Genomic DNA, 21870 nt, shown 5'->3' with positions numbered 1-21870 from the left:
GACATGACCGGTTACTAACTCTAAAATCAAAATTCAAAAAAAACTGCTGAAAAATAAAATTGCAAAAAAAAAGCTGAAAATTAAAATAAATAAAAAAGAAAAGGGCCGAATATACATAGGGGGCGCCGCGGGTGTTGTTGCGACGCCCGGTGCTTTACCCACCCTCAAAATCCATGGCCACCGACGCACCTGTATTTCGGTGGCCCCTTACCTGGTTCCCTAAGTGCCTTCTAAATGAGAAGAATCATCAGCATTCCCATTTTTTTTTTTAATTTATTGACAATTCATTATAAATTCCTTATAACCGTTCGATATAATTTCTTAGGTGGTTATTGCCAACCAAGCTGTCCTCATCTAAGAACTTATTTGAAATGTCTACAAACTCTTTGTTTTATTTTAACTTAAATTGCTAATACTGGAGTTACTCCACAGGACGCCAGTCATTTTGTTTTATTCAATGTTAAATAGGAAAATCAATAAAGTCGATACTTAGATTAAACTATTAATATTCGGAACGTATAATGAATGAAATTAATCAAAGCTGTCATGTCTATATTTTAATCTACTAGAACGACGAAGACCACTTTGAGTCACACTATTACCAACAGCTTTATAACTATCAAGAAGACTTGGAAATCCAGAACATGAAGCTTTAGTTTGAGAGTCTTCTTTAGAATCTTCATCATTAATTTCTGTTAAATTTTCATTAATATTTCCCGAAAGTTCAATTTCTTCACATTGAAGGTCTTTACTAGGAAGAATTTGAACAGTAATCTCAACCAGGTTTTTATTAATCAAAGCATTATCATCAATATTTATCTCTTAATAATTGTAAATTAAGCAAAGCTCTAGAATAAATACAATTAGCTTAAATTTTTCTTTCTTTTGAATTATTTAAACTTTCGCATATTTTCATTTCTTTCTCATATGCTCGTATGTATGTACATCTACAACTGTGTTATATAAGGTATAATACAAAAATATGTTACGTATATGCTTAAATGTTTCTATACGTCTTTATTTTATTTGTTTGTGAGTTTTTGTTGAGAACTTTGGATATATTTTCCTTAAATTGTATATAGAAAAAAAATTTTATTGATTGCAACCTTTTTACATTTAGTTCTTGATAACCCTCCAAACGGGGAAAGGTATTTATACTTAGTTCCTTTCTTTTTTTTTTTTGAGTGTATGAAATACAAAAAAAGAACCTTATAGGTATGCTACGACTTGTTACTTAGACCAGGACCGCATGTTAGCAGTAATTTTCGAACCAAACGAAACAAAAAAAAATTTTCGCTTGGTTACACCCAACAAAAAATTGCGCTCTCATGAACGGCCTGCGTATGGTTTGAATCTTGCGTTCGCGCTTTCAAAGTAATTTTGCTAAGGTTTTATAATAAGCGTTTGTAAAAGAAATGTACTGCATATTAAGACTTAAGTGGAGTGTAGTGGTCAGTGACATGGAACGAACTCACCCATTGTTCTAAATGTTGTGGTTACTGTGAGTGGCGTTGCAACAGGCCTAGGTTCGGGGCCCTGTTGTTGTTGCGGTCCGCGTCGTGATGCTGCAGCGGCCTATAGTTGGCGGCCCGGCTGCCGTTGTTAGTAAAGCTGGTGGCTATTGCGCGCGACGATGCGCCGTCGAGTATGGTAGCGTGCGCGCGGATGGTGGCAGCGCGCGATTTCGCTGGCGCTATTGTTGCCGCACTGTAATTACGGCTCTGCTGTTGTTGTTGTAACTGGTGGTTTCTGTAAGTCTGGTGGTGGTGTTGCCAATTGAGTCGTTGTTGGACCATATAGATGAGTTGTGGCTAACATTGCCGTTTCAACGGGCACATGAGCATATAAAGTGTGTGCCACAGGTGGTTGTAACTTTACTGCAACCACATTCATGTACACCTAACCGCTTGCAAATGTTTGAACCAACTTTTCAATTGTAGTGAGACTCCTCGCTGTTTTAATGCGTTCAGCAAAATTCGTATATTTTATACTTAGTAAAAGATGACGGATTGAACATAAATGGAATAAGTTCTGCTTTTTATAGTTAATAGCAGAGAAGTATGTTATAAACGATTTTCAAATGTTGTCTTTTTAGATCACATTTATTTTTCTGCAGATTGATTGATAACGTTGCAGATATCTTTCTCGTAACTTCTGTAATATTGTTACTTCATTTGCACTTTCCTGGTGTACAACTAGTTTTCTTTGTTTTTTTTATAGTTGAACGGAGTGCCTTTTCCTAAAGACTTAGCTGGAAAAATATGTTGGAACCACTTGTTCTGTATGAGTTTGCCGTTTTTCATAGACGACACGCAATTCCAACGATGAGACCCACGTACGCACACGTTTTGGAGTTTAGTCAAAGCCTTCACAACTCATTAGACTTTTAGGTTATGGTTGCTGATATCAATTTCGTAGTACAATTAATCGTCACTTCAACTTGTTTCAAATTTTGTTGGCTTGTACTGAAATGCCAAGTCCACACGAGTATCTATTACACACTTATTGCTGTATTCTCATTTTTCTTTTTTGGCCTTTCCGGACGCGTGCCATCCACTTAATTGAAATTTTCTTCTTTTTCGTGTCGTCTCAGAAAACGTGGTAGTTAAAAAAGGGGATCTTTTCCCTTAGTGATCGCCGGTCTGTCATTTCCTTCTTGTTTTCGATAATTTTCATCGCAACCTTCGCCACATCGCTAGGTGTGTTCCCGTGAACACGCTCCCAAGTGGATCGCAGCCATATGCCGTAGCAGCAGACCGTAACAAACCTGCTTCGCTTTGGAGACCTGACGATGAAGCGAACAGGAAACCGGGTCAGCTGTGGGAAGCTACTGCCAGGGAACTTCGACGACAAGCAACGTGGGGCACGACTCACCCCTGAGATAAGAGTCTCAAAGTCCTACTACGAGCTAGCCGGGCAACATAGGTCCATCAAAAAAAAATTTAGTCAAATTTGGGAATTAATTTCGTTTCCTAGTTTTAAAAGGGCTTTGCGGCAAGTAGACATTTGTTATGGAGAACTCGTCAAAACTCCGAAAGGTTTTAGTGGTTATCGCCCCCACAAAAGGCGAGACAAAAAAAAAGTATAGACATTTTGATGGGGAGAACTCGTCCAAACTCCGAAAGGCTAGTCCGGCTTAAGCGTGGACTGCCAGGGTGTTCACGGTCCTCGGTGAGTACGCGTGTGAACATCCTATGAGGTCAGTGCTCGGGGAGGATACTGGGCGAGATGTCCCCGACCGCCAAAACGCCCAGACAAAAGTCCAATTGGTGGGTATACAAAAAAAAATCAAATTGTAGTTCGGTAGGGAAACGTTTTCCGGTTCATTGCGGACGAATGTCCGAAGCGTGGAAGCGACCTATTAATTTCCCGTTTAGGTCCTCGAGATCATACAACGCATTGCCTACTTTTCGAAGCACGCGACACTTCAGGTATTTCGGTAAGAATTTGGCGTTAATGCCCTGTTTGAAGTTACTTAAGGCAAAGTTTCTTCTGAAAACTTCCTGACCTTCCTTGTAGTTGACTTGCCTAGAGCGCTTGTTATAGGTGATTGCTCCCCTATCCTTGGCCTGATCTAAATTTCTACGGATCTGCTCACGAATATTGGTCAACTTGTCAGCTCGGCTTTCTACCGTAACCTGGTCTTCTCGAAGGCTGTCGAGTTTCCCTAAAATGTTGTACGTTGAGGCATGCTGGACCATGTTTTGGCCATATAATACAAAGTATGGAGAACACTGAATCGCCGTATGAAAATCACTTCTCAAAACTGATAAAATTTCGGGTATATGCTTATCCCAATTAGTGTGGTCAGGTTTATCCTTCAGGAAAATCCTAATCTTAGAAACAATTTCTCTATTGACGCGTTCGGATGCGTTCGCTTGGGGAGAATATAGCCCCGTCCTCACGTGCGTCACCCCGTAGTTTGCAAAAAATTGGTTCATTTCCTTCGAGATAAACTGTTTACCATTGTCACTGTGAATAAACTCAGGGACCCCTACAGCCGGAAAAATTTCTGAAGCGAAGTAATTTATAACGTTAACAGTGGTAGCTCTCTGCATGGGTTTTAGCCAAACGTATTTGGAAAAATGGTCTAGTACTATGAAAAGAAATTGATTTCGCCGCTTGGATCTCGGATACGGCCCTAGAAAGTCGCAATACAACCGCTGAAATGGCCTTTCGGATTCAAAGGTACTCCCTATAGGTGGTCTCGACTGCTGATTGGTGGGTTTTACCGTTTTGCAGGTGTCACAACGCTGGACGTAGTCCCTGACGTCCTTAGCCTGCTGCGGCCAGAAGTACTTCTGCCTAACACGCTCTAAGGTTTTCTGCCATCCGCCATGGTAACTCCGGTTAGCGTCATGTGCTAATCTCACTGCTTCCTCAGTCAACCCTTTTGGCAACCACAAACGCCACAGCGAGTCTTCTTCCCCTTCCAACCCCTTACGAAACTTAACTCTCTTGAAGATTACACCGTCCACAACTCGTAAATCCGGAAGTGACTCCTCGTTTTCGGTGACGGTCCGAATTAAGTCTAAATACTCATTGCTGGTAAATTCGGGAGAGACTAAGTCTATTTCTCCGGGTGTGGTAGTGAAAGTTAACTCGTCAACGTCAAAACGCGACAACGCGTCTGGTACTACATTCAGGGTGCCCTTACGATGTTCCATTCTAAAATCGTATCTTTGCAGTAGGAGTGACCATCTCGCCAATCTCCCGCTCAAGTCTTTTTGTGTCATCAACCACTTGAGACTGGAGTGGTCCGTAACAATCCGAAAAGGTAATCCTTCGACATAGGGTCGGAAACGCTTCACGCTAATTATGGCTGCGAGACATTCCAGCTCGGTTACTGTATAATTGCGTTGAGCATTATTCAGCTTTTTCGATACGAACGCGATTGGATGCTCAGCGCCCTCATCGTCGACCTGGAACAACACTCCGCCAACACCTATTTTGGAAGCGTCGCATTGTATTACGAATTCCCTTGAAAAGTCTGGTTGGGCCAAGACAGGCGCCGAACTCAAGGCTACTTTTAGTTTTTCGAATGCCTCTATAGCTTCAGGAGTGAGTTTAAACGGGCCTGCTGATTTGCGGAGACAGTCGGTCAAGGGACCTGCCAAGTCAGCAAAATTGGTAATAAATGCTCGGTACCAATTCGCCATGCCCACAAACCTACGCACTTGCCGAGGGGATTTAGGGATCGGGAAGTTTTGTATTGCTTCTACTTTTCCCGGATCCACTTTCAGACACCCGCTGCCTATCAAATACCCTAAGTAGCGTATTTCCTTCTGACAAAATTTACTTTTTTCCACATTTATTGTCAGACCTGCATCTCTCAAACAGTTCGCCACTTCCGCTAGCAAGTTTAGATGATCCTCAAAATTAGTGCTACATACCATCAGATCGTCCAGGTAGACAAAGACGTTCTCTCGCAGACGCGAAGGGATCGCCTTGTCCATCAGCCTACTCATAGTCTGCGGTCCATTGCACAGACCAAACGGCATCACCTTGAAGTGGTACAGAGGCCTCCCCGGAACTGCGAATGCTGTTTTTTCCTTCGAGGACTCTGTCAATTTGATCTGGAAGAACGCGTCTTTCAGATCAATGCCACTAATAAAATGCGTATCTTTCAGTCTGCTCAATAAGCCGTTGATATGAGGCAGGGGGTACGAATCCTTCTTAGTCACCGCGTTGACCTTTCTCGAATCTATGCACAGCCTGACTTTGCCTGGTTTCCGGACCAGTACTACAGGACTACACCACGGGGAGTTGGATTCCTCTATAACTCCTAACTGTAGTAACCTGTCTAGTTCTCTAAAAGCTTCGGCTTGCCTCGGCGGCGAAAGAGGGAAATGTTTGCTTTTTATGGGTACAGCATCACCGGTGTCGATGTGATGCTCCACTAATTTAGTTTGCCCTAGGCCTAACTTCTCGTACGAAGGAAACGTCTCGATGACTTTTCGCAATTCTGATTTCTGTTCTGGTGACAATTCCTGGAGGTTAAGTTCCTCTTCCTTTTCAAGCCTAGTCTCTAAACACTCTACGCTCGGGAATATTTCGGGAGCTAACGCGAATGCTCTCCAAAAATCTACCCCGAAGTATGCTTCTTGGAGCAATGAGGGAACAAGGTAAAAACGAATAATCTTTGTGAGATTTTTAAAAGTGACCGGCAGAGATACTGAGCCTAAAATTTTTTGTTTGTTGCCGCCTGCGGTATATACGAACGCATGTAAGGGCTGATATTCGAAGCCGTTATCCTTTAGGAATTCTACTCCATTTTTCCCTAAGATGGAGACGTTGGCTCCCGAGTCTAACAACCCTACAAGAAAACTATTTTTAATTCTAGCCTTTACTAAAGGCCTTTCGTCCTCTGTAAGCGTTAACGTGGTGGCTTGCAACAGTCTACGCTCCTGTACTCTCCGGTGGTATCTCTTCCTACACTTCAAAATATTGTCCGATACCGGATATTGGTCAAAAATGGTATGTCTCAATTGTTCATACCTATCCTCCCTTTCTTTTAGGGTTGGGAAAAGTTGCGTTTGGCACGCGACATCCCTATGCTGGCGTCGCAGAATTTTGATTTGCTCGCCCATCGTGAAAGAGGACGTTCGACTCTCGGCTTCAGAACTGTCTGTACTGTCAGGGTAAGTTATTATTACTTTGGAGGGCTCTTCTGCCAGGGTACTACAGCACCTCGGAAGCTCACCACCTCCATGCAGAGATTCGCCCTCTGGGTCAGCGCACGGGACGACGCCTCGAGCACTGGCTGATGTGGGGGCTATGAAGCCGAACGAGGTTCCCCCGCCTTCTCGCTCGGGTACTGGTTTCCCTGCCTGCGATGGTCCCTAGGGCATTTGGGGGTGAATACACCCTTATACCCACATTTAAAACAAAAAGGACTTTTTATGGGTTCCTCACAATATATATAGGAGTGCCCCATTCCTTGGCAATTCCAGCATTGGATTCCCGAGTAGTCCGGTCTTCTGCTGCGTCTATATTCCAGCGCCTCTATCTGCGGGTCTATCTCGCCGTCCTCGCCTTCCATCTTCATGTCCGGGGTTGTCACGCGTGCCTCGCTTACATGCCGTCCTGGGTAAATGGCTCCCAGCAGCTTGCTCTCTTTCAGCACTTGTTCACCTCGGCGTGCTACATCGCGTAGATCATGGAGGTTCCTCACGTCCGCATTAAAAAGCATTAGCTTAAGGCTACTGTTGACGTTCCTTTTTATTATGTCAATCAGTAGAAGCTCTGACATCGGCTCCTTTAAGCGCGCGTTCAAGGAGATTATGTCCGCGTGAAACACGTCATAACACTCACTTGCCTTTTGCTTGCGCATGGAGATCTCCATCATGATCTCGTGGTCCGTTTTCAAGGTGCCAAACTCTCTTTTTAAGGAGTAGCACAAAAAGGCATATGTCGCATTTGGGTTTTGTTTGGTAAACAGCCAGTACCATTCTTCGGCTCGTCCAGAAAGGAACAAGTGGAAACTGGCCATTATTTGTTCGTCCGGGCATTGTGTGCGCTCACACAAAGTGTTCAGTTTAAACAGAAAATCGGCTACGCTGCCATTGCCGTCGAACGCGATTTTCCACTCCTGCGGTTTTACGGTGATGCTGCTTGGAGTCGGGTACATTGGTGGTACTCCCGATGGCAATGGGTTACGGTCCATCCTACTCGCGTTCCTGTGTTGCTGGTGCGCTTGCTGCGTGGATTCGAGAGCGGCGTTGAGCTGGGCCATGTTGGATCTAATTGAGCCCATCTCTCTCCGCATTTCCTCCTGCGAAGCCTGAAACAGTTGGTGTAGCACGTCCACCCACGAGCCTGCACGGTTGGCTTCGTCCTGCGTTCCTAAGGTCCGATCGCTTGTAGCGTCTCCGAAATTTCCTATGTCCTGGTTTGGGGGTAAGGCACCAGCTCCTTCGGGTGCGTAGATCGCCGCATTGGGCATTAGCCCCGAGATATCGTGCACGTTCACATGACTGGTGCTTACGGGTATGTCTATTTTGTCGCGCGGGTCGTTCAGGTCCGAGCCTATGTTAAACAGCGCGGGATCTCCGCGATGTCCCCCTACTGGGGTGTGCACCACCAAGGGACGCCTGGCCTTGGGGAAAGCCCCCCTATTATTGCTACCCCGATTCGGGTTTCCCCTGTAATTCCCCGCGCTCCCGAACGGTGTGTTCCGGCCCTGATGCCCGAATGGCTGGTCGCGCGACATGTTCAGGGGGGAAAAAAAATTTTTGGTCAAGCAAAAACTTATGCCCGTACGGCGCTTAGAAAAAAAAATTATATGGAGGAAAAAAAAATAAAAATTTGAGCGCGAATAATTACTGCAAAAAAAAATCGCAAAAAAAAATTTTCAGTTAAATATGTGTCCTAATACTCATGGGAATGCTGACATCCCCCTCCGAAGGCACTCGGGATACAGGCAAAACTAAAAAATGAAAAAAAAAAAAATTACATAAACTCATTCATACATGTCCCTAGTGCTCCCAACCGCAGTGCGAGGGGGTCTTAAGGCCCCCTCCGGGACTGGTTGGGGTCACTAGGGTCACTCCAGGCACACACGGGTCGGTCTCAACACGCCCAGCCGCAACGCAGGGGCAGTCTCCAGGGGGCTTGCCCCTGGGACTGGTTGGGGGTGTTGAGGCCTCCCGTCCATCCTCGCTGGACACCCCTCCTGCCTCCGCCGCAATGGGTGGAGCGGTTTCGGAACCGCTCCCCCAGTCTGGCGGGACAGGAAGGAGTGCCACTCTGAATCCCAGCTCAACCCGTCACAGTCCAGGTGGTATTCGAATCTACCACCTGGGACGTGGGATGAGCTGGGGTTCTTCCAACTCACACACACTCTCACACAAGACAACACAAAATTCGGCATATAACTAAAAAAAACTACTTTACAAAAAAAAACTTTTTAAAATTTACTAATAAGAGAAAAAAAAACCCAATTAGCGGACATATATTTTCCAATGCCGACTGCAGACAACTTTCCGGGAAAACAAAAAAAAACCCCAATTACAAAAAAAAATAAAGTGCGTGCAGCACTGCCTCACTGGGTGAAATCAAAAAAATCCGGAGGACTGACGTGAAGTCCCGTGACCCCTTCGGCCACTGCCCCCGATGACCAGCCCGGACAACCTGATCCGTCCAACCATCCCACCGCAACGTAGGTGGCAGCTTCTGTGGCTGCTCACTCGGACTGGTGGGATGGTCAACCTCACAGGTTGACCCGACTGACCCCCGCGGCCAGCGCCTTAGGCCCCACGTTGGGCGCCATCTGTTATGGAATCGCATCTACATTGGAAGCAGTAAGGAAGGCGGTCGGCATGATGTGTTGGTGCACATTGGCTAGTCATTGTCGGCTGGGGCGGGTCCTTGCCAACCTTACTGTTCCTGCGCCATAAACAGAAAAAAGTTCCTATCATGCCTATCAAAACGAGCAGCTGTCAAATTCAAAACAAACTGACAGAAGCGCAGAGACCGACTCAAAACGCTTATAAATTCAAAAGAAAACAACATCCGGCCGAACCGGATGTCACGGACAGACCGTTAACATTCAAAGATTTAAATTCAAATTCAAAAGAAAAGAAACTCAAAAGAAACTAAACGCAACAAAAATTACCGAACCGGACATGACCGGTTACTAACTCTAAAATCAAAATTCAAAAAAAACTGCTGAAAAATAAAATTGCAAAAAAAAAGCTGAAAATTAAAATAAATAAAAAAGAAAAGGGCCGAATATACATAGGGGGCGCCGCGGGTGTTGTTGCGACGCCCGGTGCTTTACCCACCCTCAAAATCCATGGCCACCGACGCACCTGTATTTCGGTGGCCCCTTACCTGGTTCCCTAAGTGCCTTCTAAATGAGAAGAATCATCAGCATTCCCATTTTTTTTTTTAATTTATTGACAATTCATTATAAATTCCTTATAACCGTTCGATATAATTTCTTAGGTGGTTATTGCCAACCAAGCTGTCCTCATCTAAGAACTTATTTGAAATGTCTACAAACTCTTTGTTTTATTTTAACTTAAATTGCTAATACTGGAGTTACTCCACAGGACGCCAGTCATTTTGTTTTATTCAATGTTAAATAAGAAAATCAATAAAGTCGATACTTAGATTAAACTATTAATATTCGGAACGTATAATGAATGAAATTAATCAAAGCTGTCATGTCTATATTTTAATCTACTAGAACGACGAAGACCACTTTGAGTCACACTATTACCAACAGCTTTATAACTATCAAGAAGACTTGGAAATCCAGAACATGAAGCTTTAGTTTGAGAGTCTTCTTTAGAATCTTCATCATTAATTTCTGTTAAATTTTCATTAATATTTCCCGAAAGTTCAATTTCTTCACATTGAAGGTCTTTACTAGGAAGAATTTGAACAGTAATCTCAACCAGGTTTTTATTAATCAAAGCATTATCATCAATATTTATCTCTTAATAATTGTAAATTAAGCAAAGCTCTAGAATAAATACAATTAGCTTAAATTTTTCTTTCTTTTGAATTATTTAAACTTTCGCATATTTTCATTTCTTTCTCATATGCTCGTATGTATGTACATCTACAACTGTGTTATATAAGGTATAATACAAAAATATGTTACGTATATGCTTAAATGTTTCTATACGTCTTTATTTTATTTGTTTGTGAGTTTTTGTTGAGAACTTTGGATATATTTTCCTTAAATTGTATATAGAAAAAAAATTTTATTGATTGCAACCTTTTTACATTTAGTTCTTGATAACCCTCCAAACGGGGAAAGGTATTTATACTTAGTTCCTTTCTTTTTTTTTTTTGAGTGTATGAAATACAAAAAAAGAACCTTATAGGTATGCTACGACTTGTTACTTAGACCAGGACCGCATGTTAGCAGTAATTTTCGAACCAAACGAAACAAAAAAAAATTTTCGCTTGGTTACACCCAACAAAAAATTGCGCTCTCATGAACGGCCTGCGTATGGTTTGAATCTTGCGTTCGCGCTTTCAAAGTAATTTTGCTAAGGTTTTATAATAAGCGTTTGTAAAAGAAATGTACTGCATATTAAGACTTAAGTGGAGTGTAGTGGTCAGTGACATGGAACGAACTCACCCATTGTTCTAAATGTTGTGGTTACTGTGAGTGGCGTTGCAACAGGCCTAGGTTCGGGGCCCTGTTGTTGTTGCGGTCCGCGTCGTGATGCTGCAGCGGCCTATAGTTGGCGGCCCGGCTGCCGTTGTTAGTAAAGCTGGTGGCTATTGCGCGCGACGATGCGCCGTCGAGTATGGTAGCGTGCGCGCGGATGGTGGCAGCGCGCGATTTCGCTGGCGCTATTGTTGCCGCACTGTAATTACGGCTCTGCTGTTGTTGTTGTAACTGGTGGTTTCTGTAAGTCTGGTGGTGGTGTTGCCAATTGAGTCGTTGTTGGACCATATAGATGGGTTGTGGCTAACATTGCCGTTTCAACGGGCACATGAGCATATAAAGTGTGTGCCACAGGTGGTTGTAACTTTACTGCAACCACATTCATGTACACCTAACCGCTTGCAAATGTTTGAACCAACTTTTCAATTGTAGTGAGACTCCTCGCTGTTTTAATGCGTTCAGCAAAATTCGTATATTTTATACTTAGTAAAAGATGACGGATTGAACATAAATGGAATAAGTTCTGCTTTTTATAGTTAATAGCAGAGAAGTATGTTATAAACGATTTTCAAATGTTGTCTTTTTAGATCACATTTATTTTTCTGCAGATTGATTGATAACGTTGCAGATATCTTTCTCGTAACTTCTGTAATATTGTTACTTCATTTGCACTTTCCTGGTGTACAACTAGTTTTCTTTGTTTTTTTTATAGTTGAACGGAGTGCCTTTTCCTAAAGACTTAGCTGGAAAAATATGTTGGAACCACTTGTTCTGTATGAGTTTGCCGTTTTTCATAGACGACACGCAATTCCAACGATGAGACCCACGTACGCACACGTTTTGGAGTTTAGTCAAAGCCTTCACAACTCATTAGACTTTTAGGTTATGGTTGCTGATATCAATTTCGTAGTACAATTAATCGTCACTTCAACTTGTTTCAAATTTTGTTGGCTTGTACTGAAATGCCAAGTCCACACGAGTATCTATTACACACTTATTGCTGTATTCTCATTTTTCTTTTTTGGCCTTTCCGGACGCGTGCCATCCACTTAATTGAAATTTTCTTCTTTTTCGTGTCGTCTCAGAAAACGTGGTAGTTAAAAAAGGGGATCTTTTCCCTTAGTGATCGCCGGTCTGTCATTTCCTTCTTGTTTTCGATAATTTTCATCGCAACCTTCGCCACATCGCTAGGTGTGTTCCCGTGAACACGCTCCCAAGTGGATCGCAGCCATATGCCGTAGCAGCAGACCGTAACATGCTTAGTTTTATTTACGATTTAGTGAGTTTGCCACAACGCAAATTTTTTAACCGTTCTTTAATAAAACCTAACTGCGCTGTGCACTTTATTCCACTGCAATCAAGCTAAACTATGTTCACAACGTTTGGTTGGTGAAAGACATAGACTAATCCTAGAAATGTGAACATATAATACCTAAAGGTGCACTTTATTTTTGTTTGTGCAGTTTGAATTAAAACCAAGTTTCTACTTTATTAAAATTTTATATATTAAACCATTGAAACAATCTAATTGTTTGTATACCAATAAAAAACCTAAAATTTGGTCCTTTTTTTTTTTGAGATCTGGTTTTTTTCGATGTATTTTGTTCCTAAATGAAAACATGGTGTGGCAACCGTGTTTGAGAACGCATGTGACAAGGTTGCATTTTTCAGAACTAATTTTTTTTTTTAAATAATGAAATAGTAGTATGGAAGCGACAGACATAGTAGTAGACATGTATGTGAATATTAAAAAATAAATAAAAAAATAAATGTAAGGCGCGATAACCTCCGAAGAGATCTAAGGCGAGCTTCTCTTCCAATTTGCGTCGTGCTCCTCTTGATTTTCCCTACAAATTGGCCGGACGGGACCTACATGTTTTATGCCGACTCCGAACGGCATCTGCAAGGCAGATGAGTTTTCACTGAGAGCTTTTTCATGGCAGAAATACACTCGGAGCGCTTGCCAGTCACTGCCGAGGGGCGACCCCGCTTAGAAAAATTTTCTTCTAAATGAAAAACCTTATTTCTAAAATTTTGATGTTGCTTTGCCCGGGAGTTGAACCCAGGGCATACGGTGTGATGGCGGAGCACGCTACCATCACACCACGGTGGCCGCCAAGTGATATTAGCAAAGTTTAAAAAACAAAGCATTTTTTCTTTGAAAATAATCTAAGGGAAGATGTATGCGAGGCGTATCTTCATAGACGCATATTATGTACAGCATAAGAAATCTTGAGGCGTAGAAAATCGTAGCTGCATTCCATATGTTGTGCGCGTTTACGAAGCTATTTCTCGTGTGTATCTTGCCTAAGTTTAGCTTCTTACGAAATCCAACACTTTTAGTTAATAATGATAAATAACACGTGAAGCAACTAAGGTTAAGGTGACTTTTGAGTCGTTTTGGCACTTGCGTTGCGTCTACATCTGACTTTGAACACACGCCCTTTAAGTGCTTCAATCTATAAGCAACGCACCGCCAACGTCAAAGCAAAACACAAATAATTAAAAACTTAGGGATCTTCTTGAAGTTTCCTGGATTTCTTGAAAAATATAAAAATTTCTATCGCCGTTCAACTGAATAAAAAACATAATTTTGTATTCATGTCGATTTCGTGATCGATCAGGAGAGACGGTGGAACATATCCTCCTGGAACGCGACGTAATCTGATGAGGGCACAATAGATCAACGGTCGCAGTGCAATCCCCAATAAATTTTCTATCTATCTTCATGTTATAAAAATAGTTGTATTTTATTTTTCCTCTTGTGACAGGGGAACTTTTAACGTCCGTTATTTTAAAGTAACCCTTATTTGACGAATCACTGAACGATTTCTTTCAAATAAAGTGTTTGTTAGCGTTCACCGAAGATGGTGAGAACGGCCCCTGGAATTGTTATCTTATATAGCCAAAGAAAGTCATGCATAAGCAAAATGTAGTCAGCACAAAACGAATAGTTAGAGAAAATTTAAAATATAATGCATATGTATAAAATGCATGTTATTTATGAAATCATTTTTATTATATAAAATTAGTTTGACATATCATAACATTTGTCAATATTATTTTAGTCTTGCTACTTTTAACACATTTATGATATTTAAGAAGAACACTTAAGAAATAAGAAACATGATTAATGCTTACATTAATACGTGTTCCATTTATTTTCATTGGGGAATAAGTTCGTAAAAATAAAAAGCACGTTTTATAAAGTCCATGTGAAGCTCCATATATAAAATGAGTAATAGAAGGAACATTGGTTTATGTATTACACTTTTAAAATGAAAATCTCCTGCTAAAAAATTAATAGAATGAACATTGGTTTGAATATTACATTTTTAAAATGAAAATTGCCTGCTAAAAAAGGAGCAAAACCTAACTACATTTTTTCATTTTCGTACTTAACTACACTCCCTTTTGTGATTCAGGATTTCGGGCAAATTTTGAAAAAACTCCGAACATCAATTCCTTCATTATATGACATTCGACTGCCTAGTCCACTGCCTTCCACTCTATTGACCGTATAATATTTATTTATTTATTTATTTAGTCTAGTAAAAAATGTTTAGTACAGACACTTATGACTAAATTACAGAGACCAGCTTATATTAAGCAATGGAGAACATTAACAAGAAGAATTTATATTATTACAGATTAAGTAATTTTTTAGTTTAAGTTGAAAAGCGTATTTTGAGTCGGAGAAATCAATATCCAAAACACTAGAGAAGCACTTAATTTCTGATAGGGCTCTGTTAATAGGCGCTTTTGAGTTATAAACAGTTCTACTCAGCCCTATGAAAAAGATTTCAAAGTGGCGGAGGTTTCTACAGGGAGTATTTAAGCATAGTCTTTCAAGAAGCAGCGCGCAGTCAATTTTGCCCGTGAAAAGATCGAAAATGAACAACGAGGCCAAAAGAATTCTGCGATTGTTAAGGGATAATAAGGATATTAGTTGGCATCGAGACTCATAAGACGGGATCGGTTCAGAGAAACGTAATGAAATAAGCGCGAAGCGCATAAAGATTTTTTGAACCCGCTCCAGGCGGTTGATGTGAACTGTGTGGTAGGGCCGCCAAATGAAAGCCGCATACTCAAGTTTGGACCGCACAAAGGACGTATATAAAACTTTGAGTGTGTAGGGGTCAGAGAAGTTTGCGGAATGGCGTTTGACAAAAGCAAGCATTGAAAGCACCTTAGAAATTGTGAAGCTGACGTGAGTGTTAAAATTAAACTTTGAGTCGAAGTATACCCCCAAGTCTTTAACTTCAAGATTCGTTCGAAGAAAGGTTTCTGCAATATGATAGGAGGTATGAAGTGGCCTCAGCATTTTACCATACGTCACAGTGTGGCACTTACTTATATTAAGGAAAAGACGGTTCTTAACACACCAGATATAAAGCTTATTAATCTCAGATTGAAGAACAACGACATCATTATAACAACTGATCTCAGAATAGATCTTGAGATCATCAGCATAAAGCAGAAATTTGGTAGATGAGAAGCAAGAGCTAATGTCATTAATGAACAAGATAAATAGTAAAGGGCCCAGAATACTGCCCTGGGGCACTCCAGAGGTGGCCCAAAATGGTTTCGAATAAACACCGTCAATATTTACAACATTACTTCTGTTGTGCAGGTAAGATTTAATCCACTGTAGGAACGTAGAGTGGAACCCATAACAAGCTAATTTCGCAATTAAAATTTTATGAGAAATTTTATCGAATGCTTTGGAGAAGTCAAGGTATATTGTATCAACCTGAAAACCCCGCCTAAATGCCGCGTAGCAATCCTCAGAAACATAAGCTCTATTTAAGCTGCCAAACTATATAGTAAACAATGCACAAAATGAATAATAAAAAATTTATTAAAAACTTTAAAATTCCCAAAATCTGAACTTTTCAAAACAAACGAATTGCACTCAAATGAATTCTACGTTTTCGCACTTATTTTTGTCACAAACTAGTATTACTATTTAGGTAGTATAATTTAAAACTCGCAAAACAAAATGCAACTTTTCGGCTGTGTGGACGTGCAGTGTCATCCTCGGTTCAACTGAAATAATTTAGGACTTTTTCGGTTGAGCTGGAAATTAAAATAGTCCTAAAGGTTGGCGTTTTGGCGGAGTTGGGAGATACAATGCTTCCCTGACCTGGAGTTAGGGTGGCTTTTTACTCTCCTAACAGGAATCTGTGAAAATTGAAAACTGGCGTGGTGCCAAATAAAGACCAAACGTTTTTTATATACGTAAAATAGTGAAAAAAGATATGGCTACAAGCCGCATATTGGATTCTAAAATACATATCTGATTTTGTGACTGGCGTGGTGCCAAAAAAAAATAACCAAAAAATTTACATTTCGGGAAATAGCGGAGGTTGACAATTGGGTGTGGAGAAGCTATATATTGCGCTGGCAACCTGAAGGGTTGCGCTTCACAGCCCCTTGAATCTGGTATTTTAGTCGCCTCTTACGACAGGCATACCTACCGCGGGTATAATCTGATCCCCTAACCCGCCGGTGTGGTCCAATCTGGCTGTTTCGTCTATCGAATTGCGGCTATGCGGTTATCTCTGCGATGTTTCCAGTTAACTTGGTGCAATTTAAAAGCAGAAATCTGAAGTGCAACATGGGCCAGTCGCCAATTCCGTTCGAGATGGGTGTAACGTCTTGGTGGATGTAGACTATGTTGTTCATGCTATCCAACTGCTGACGGTGTACCTGGCGTTGATGAACTGGTGCTTTGTGTTTTGGAACAACGGCGCAAAGAATGCATCCGTCGGAGGGTTGCCATTGCTAATGGCAGAACATCTATGAAGATGGCATACATATTCTTAGCTGGAGGCACCACCTCTGGCCCAGGGGGACAGGACAATTTGCGTGCTATTAGGTGATAGAATGAAACAAAAATTTTCTCAAATATATGAACACTAATCTTCCTTTTATCACTTCACAGAACATGAATTGCCCCCTCCTGCTTCCACACATTCCGATCGATGCAATCATCCTTTGCACGTGGCACACTAACAGGAATTTGCCGGTATGGCAGATTCCATACCGGCTTATGCAGCAGATCCACTTCCTATTACCTGGGTTGAGCAAGGGTATGACCGTCTTAGGTAAATACTTTTCCGACATATGCAACAGAGCCACAGCCTCGAACCGGGGTTAGGTTCAATACCTTCCCGGAGCAGGAGGGTATGGAGCAGTCCAGCTGCAAAGGGCTGCTCCGAGGATGACAATTTGTGGGAGGGACGCAACAACTTAAATGGAGTTACACTGAAATGACAGCCCTTGGTCGGGAAAATAGAATCCCGAGTCGCTTCGGTACATTGAACCGGCAGCCGTGGGAATCGCTATCCGAATCTTTCGGTACTTCTGCCACTCCATAAAAAAATAAATTCTTAAAAAATTTAAGTTTGTATCTAATCTTGCTCATAAGAAAATATCTTACTATCACATATTTTGGTTTGTTTTACTAGGTATTAATCTTAATATATAAAATCGAGTATATAATAGCGCAAATAACATTTTAAGAATATCTTGTCCAACTCATCTCTCCTCCTTTGCCATTCGCTCCATCATCCGTCTTAGTTGTTCCTTATTACCATATTTTTCGGCATCTGCACGAATAGATGCAAGATAGTTTCCCGCCTCTGCAGATTTAGCATCCAGTTGGTCACGTTTAAATGTAAATGAGTGGCTGAAATAATAAGTTCTTTTTTATTATATTTGTATATTTTATAACCAAAAATTCAAACTTTTTCTCTCACTTTACAGATATGTATCCAAACATTGCGCCGGCAATACCCAGAAGAGCTAACGCCACAGCCACTTTTAAATTGGAAACTCGTTCTAATCCCTTAACACCATAATAAGGACCAGGGTTTGGATCTATATTAGGTTTTATTTCCCATGGCCTAAAATTTCACGAAGTTATAAAAGTAATTTCTCTTTTTAAATAAACAGAACTTATGCAATTCTGTAGTTTACATGTTTCTGACAGCACTAGATCTAGACCTTTGTCCAGGACGTAATACACCTGTAGCACATAAACGTTGGTCATATGCTGAACGAGTTTGAGGTTTGCTGAGGATTTGGTAAGCTTCTGATATCTTTACAAACTGCGCAGTTTCTTTTGGATCCGACTTGATACCTTTTACATCGGGATGAAACTAAAACGTGGATGTCTCGATAAAATATCGGATAATAGTCTAGTTGAGGGGTCGACTGCTAATACGCTACCAAAAATATCGAGTGAGGTGTCAAAAGACGCGTATTAGTCTCGAGAACAATGATCCGAAAAATTCTATCTATGTCCGGAGATATTTGCAGTTGAAGTGGGTGATTTCCATGTGGTTGCTGATGTGTTGTACCCACAAAAAAAAATTGTGCATCACCGTGGCGGTAGCCACGGTTATACCACACACCCGGACTTGGCATGGCGTAGCCCAGGGTTATTTTTTATAAGCGCGGCCGAAGGCCACCAACGCAGAAAGGTGTTCTGCGCAAATATACTATGGATCCGACCCCCGGTTTCGGAGGTACCCGCGGGTCTTTTTTCGGTTTTTCGTTAACATCTTTTTATTTTCCGGTTGATTATTAATACTGATGTCAAGAATCGTCGTTTGACACCTCTCTCGATATTTTTGGTAGCGTATTAGAAGTCGACCGCTCAACTAGACTATTACCAAATGTCGGAAATTTTATTAATTGGGGTAATAGTCCAGTTGAGGGGTCGACTGCTAATACGCTACCAAAAATATCGAGAGAGGTGTCAAAGACGCGTATTAATCTCGAGAGCAATAATCCGATGGCGGAAAAGAAAATTTTTTTCTCTGTCCGGAGATATTTGCAGTTGAAGTTGGCGATTTCCATGTGGTTATGTGTTTGTACTCCCAAAAAAAAATTGTGCATCACCGTGGCGGTAGCCACGGTTATACCACACACCCGGACTTGGCATGGCGTAGCCCAGCGTTATTTTTTATAAGCGCGGCCGAAGGCCGCCAACGCAGAAAGGTGTTCTGCGCAAAAATACTATGGATCCGACCCCCGGTTTCGGAGGTACCCGCGGGTCTTTTTTCGGTTTTTCGTTAATATATTTTGAACACATTAAAATTTTTATTTTCCGCCTTCGGATTATTAATACTGATGTCAAGACACGTCGTTTGACACCCCTCTCGATATTTTTGGTAGCGTATTAGCAGTCGACTCCTCAACTAGACTATTACCTTAATTGGAAACTTTCTACTTATGTACCTTTTTTGATAGTTGGACGAAAGCATTCCGTATTTCTTGGTTGCTACAATCATTTCGAACCCTTAGTATGTCGTAAAAGGTTTCCCCATTTTGAGAACTGTGTTGTCGCACTCTATACGAAGGAAAAAAGAACATATTTTTTCTTGAATTGTAGGAAATGTGAACAGATTTTAGATATATTACGCGGTATGAAGTAGCTTCCAATACTGGTTAATACTCAAATGTGTATTTTGCATTGCGAATTTGAAAAAATTCTAAACTGTTTATGTACTTCGTAAAATTTTGATGGAATTAAATAAAACTTAGATTCTTCACAACAAAATATATATATTGAAAATTCATATCAGCTGTTACATTACCAAAGCAGCCTGCTGAACGAAAATAAACAAACTCGTAGCGTAACGAAACAATGGTACCAGACTGATTACAACGTGACGATATCTAACTTTATCGGCGTTAAAGAGCCAATTAATGGTGACTTATAACCATAAAACCATAACCAGATAAAACAGCTGATCGAACATACCTTACGGATGTAATTGATTAATGGTGCATACCATAACGCTAAAGCCATAACCATACCTAGCCAACCAATTGGTTTTTGGTTTCTCGCCATATCCATAAGCTAAAAATATATGAGTTGGTGAATTTAATAACTTTTTGTATATTATATTCATTGTTTTGGATACGTTATGACTAAGAGACTTATTCCTTGTGGAATATGTTTGTAATTTTTGGGTTTTCTTCATTTTTACGCAATTTTCACGATTTTTAGGTTAATGCACCATTAATCGATTATATTGTTACGACTATGGCGTTAGGGTTAAAGCCGGAGTCATTGGTGCCGTATGTCATATCGCTGTATCCGTATCCCTAACGTAATCAGCTGTTTATCGTTACGACGGTAAACCAAAACCCAATTGGTTGGCTACGATACGGTTACGACCTTAGCGGCACCAATAATCGATTGCATTGATTCTCATAAGGTTGGTCGAATCAGCTGTTAAAAGGTTACCGATACGGTTACCGGTAAAGCACCAATGTCTCCGGCTTAAGGAAATTTAATTCGCCCTTAAGCCAGAGTTAAAGTTAACATATGCCGTCATCCAGTGAGTTTTACAGCTTCGGCTCACACTCAATTCTCACGGGAGTGCTCTGGATCATTGAGAGACTTGAGAAGCAGATGTCGTGAAATTTTCGCACACGTGAAATGTGATAAGCTGGAGTCAATGGTGCCGTATGTCGTATCGCTGTATCCGTATCCCTAACGTAATCAGCTGTTTATCGTTACGACGGTAAACCAAAACCCAATTGGTTGGCTACGATACGGTTACGACCTTAGCGGCACCAATAATCGATTGCATTGATTCTCATAAGGTTAGTCGAATCAGCTGTTATAAGGTTACCGATACGGTTACCGAAGAGCACCAATGTCTCCAGCTATAGGAAGATGTCGCCGCTGTTTTTCATTTAACTCATACGGCGAAAGGCTAATCAGCGACATCTATTTTTGAAAAAGTAGGTTTATTAAAGGCAGCGTTGCCAAACTAAAAAGAAGAAATTAACAAATTATCTGGCTCACAAATTGAACCTGACTTCTAGCTGGATTTATCTGGCTCAAATCGTTGTTGTTGCATTTACATGCAAAATTTTTTATCTGGCTCAGGATTTTGCCACCGGATGATGGCTATAGTCATAACCATATTTTTACTTATCCATATCAAATTGGCATCAGTTATTGGTGCCTTAACTTAAAAACCGTGAAAAATGCATAAAATGGTGTATTGTGATAAAAACGCTCAATAACACGATTAAATGGCAAATTGGTTTAGTTTAATCTCTCCAAATACAAGTGATGCTGATTTTATAAAATATATCGGTGAGATACTGGAAGAACATTTTAGTGAAATAGAAATTAATGTAATTGGCGCCTTTAACATAAATGTACACTCGCAAGTATATCGCTGAAGAAGCAACATCGTGTTTGTGTAAAATGTAAAATATGTAAAGTGTCGTGTAATTATTACAGTTTCGGTTAATGTAGTATTTTTGTACAAAGAAAAAAAAATGTTTTGTGGAACTTAAAAGAGTTATGTGTTAAATAAATAAACGTTCGTTTATGATTAAGAAAATTTACTACTCTCGTTTATTACAAATGCAATTTTGTGCAATATAATAAGATTATATTCTCATGATTAATAAAGGGAAAAGGAAAAAAAGTAAAATTAATACATATCTGACATTAAAGATAAATTGAAAAGATATAAACTAAAGTGAACAAAATTAATATAAATTCAATAAAATATGACAATGGAAATGATGAAGACATAACTGTGATAAAATTTAAGTGCAATGTTATGGAAACGCATTTACGATGGAAGCAGTAAGGAAGGCGGTCGGCATGATTTTGTGGTGCACAGTGGCTAGTCATTGTCGGTTGGGGCGGGTCCTTGCCAACCTTACTGTTCCTGCGCCATAAACAGAAAAAA

At 40.8% G+C, this 21870-nt stretch overlaps 2 protein-coding genes across 3 annotated transcripts in view; one reads left to right on the top strand and one right to left on the bottom strand.

Moving 5' to 3' along the window:
* The window catches only part of LOC137244498 (uncharacterized), a 42202-nt gene extending 24100 nt beyond the window's left edge, over positions 1–18102 (top strand). The window contains exon 5 of the transcript XR_010951048.1: positions 17903–18102. The gene's annotated coding sequence lies outside the window, so the exon portion shown is untranslated. The remainder of the gene's footprint in view (positions 1–17902) is intronic.
* On the bottom strand, positions 17524–19767 carry DnaJ-60 (DnaJ-like-60). 2 transcript variants are annotated; one of them, XM_067773549.1, is made up of 5 exons: positions 19565–19767; positions 19382–19493; positions 18116–18297; positions 17896–18042; positions 17524–17840 (listed from the first exon to the last, which is right to left on the bottom strand). In XM_067773549.1, exons 1-5 carry the CDS (start codon positions 19615–19617, stop codon positions 17675–17677), a joined length of 660 nt encoding a protein of 219 aa, XP_067629650.1. In that variant the 5' UTR covers positions 19618–19767; the 3' UTR covers positions 17524–17674. The 2 variants fall into 2 exon arrangements, 1 of the variants encoding a protein (XP_067629650.1); XR_010951045.1 differs by having other exon boundaries at positions 17524–17825; positions 17896–18297.
* Positions 19768–21870: the final 2103 nt, after the last annotated feature.

Source organism: Eurosta solidaginis, chromosome 3 (assembly GCF_040869045.1).
Source record: "Eurosta solidaginis isolate ZX-2024a chromosome 3, ASM4086904v1, whole genome shotgun sequence".
Lineage (NCBI taxonomy): Eukaryota > Metazoa > Arthropoda > Insecta > Diptera > Tephritidae > Eurosta > Eurosta solidaginis.
This window is presented reverse-complemented; position numbering and strand designations above follow the sequence as displayed.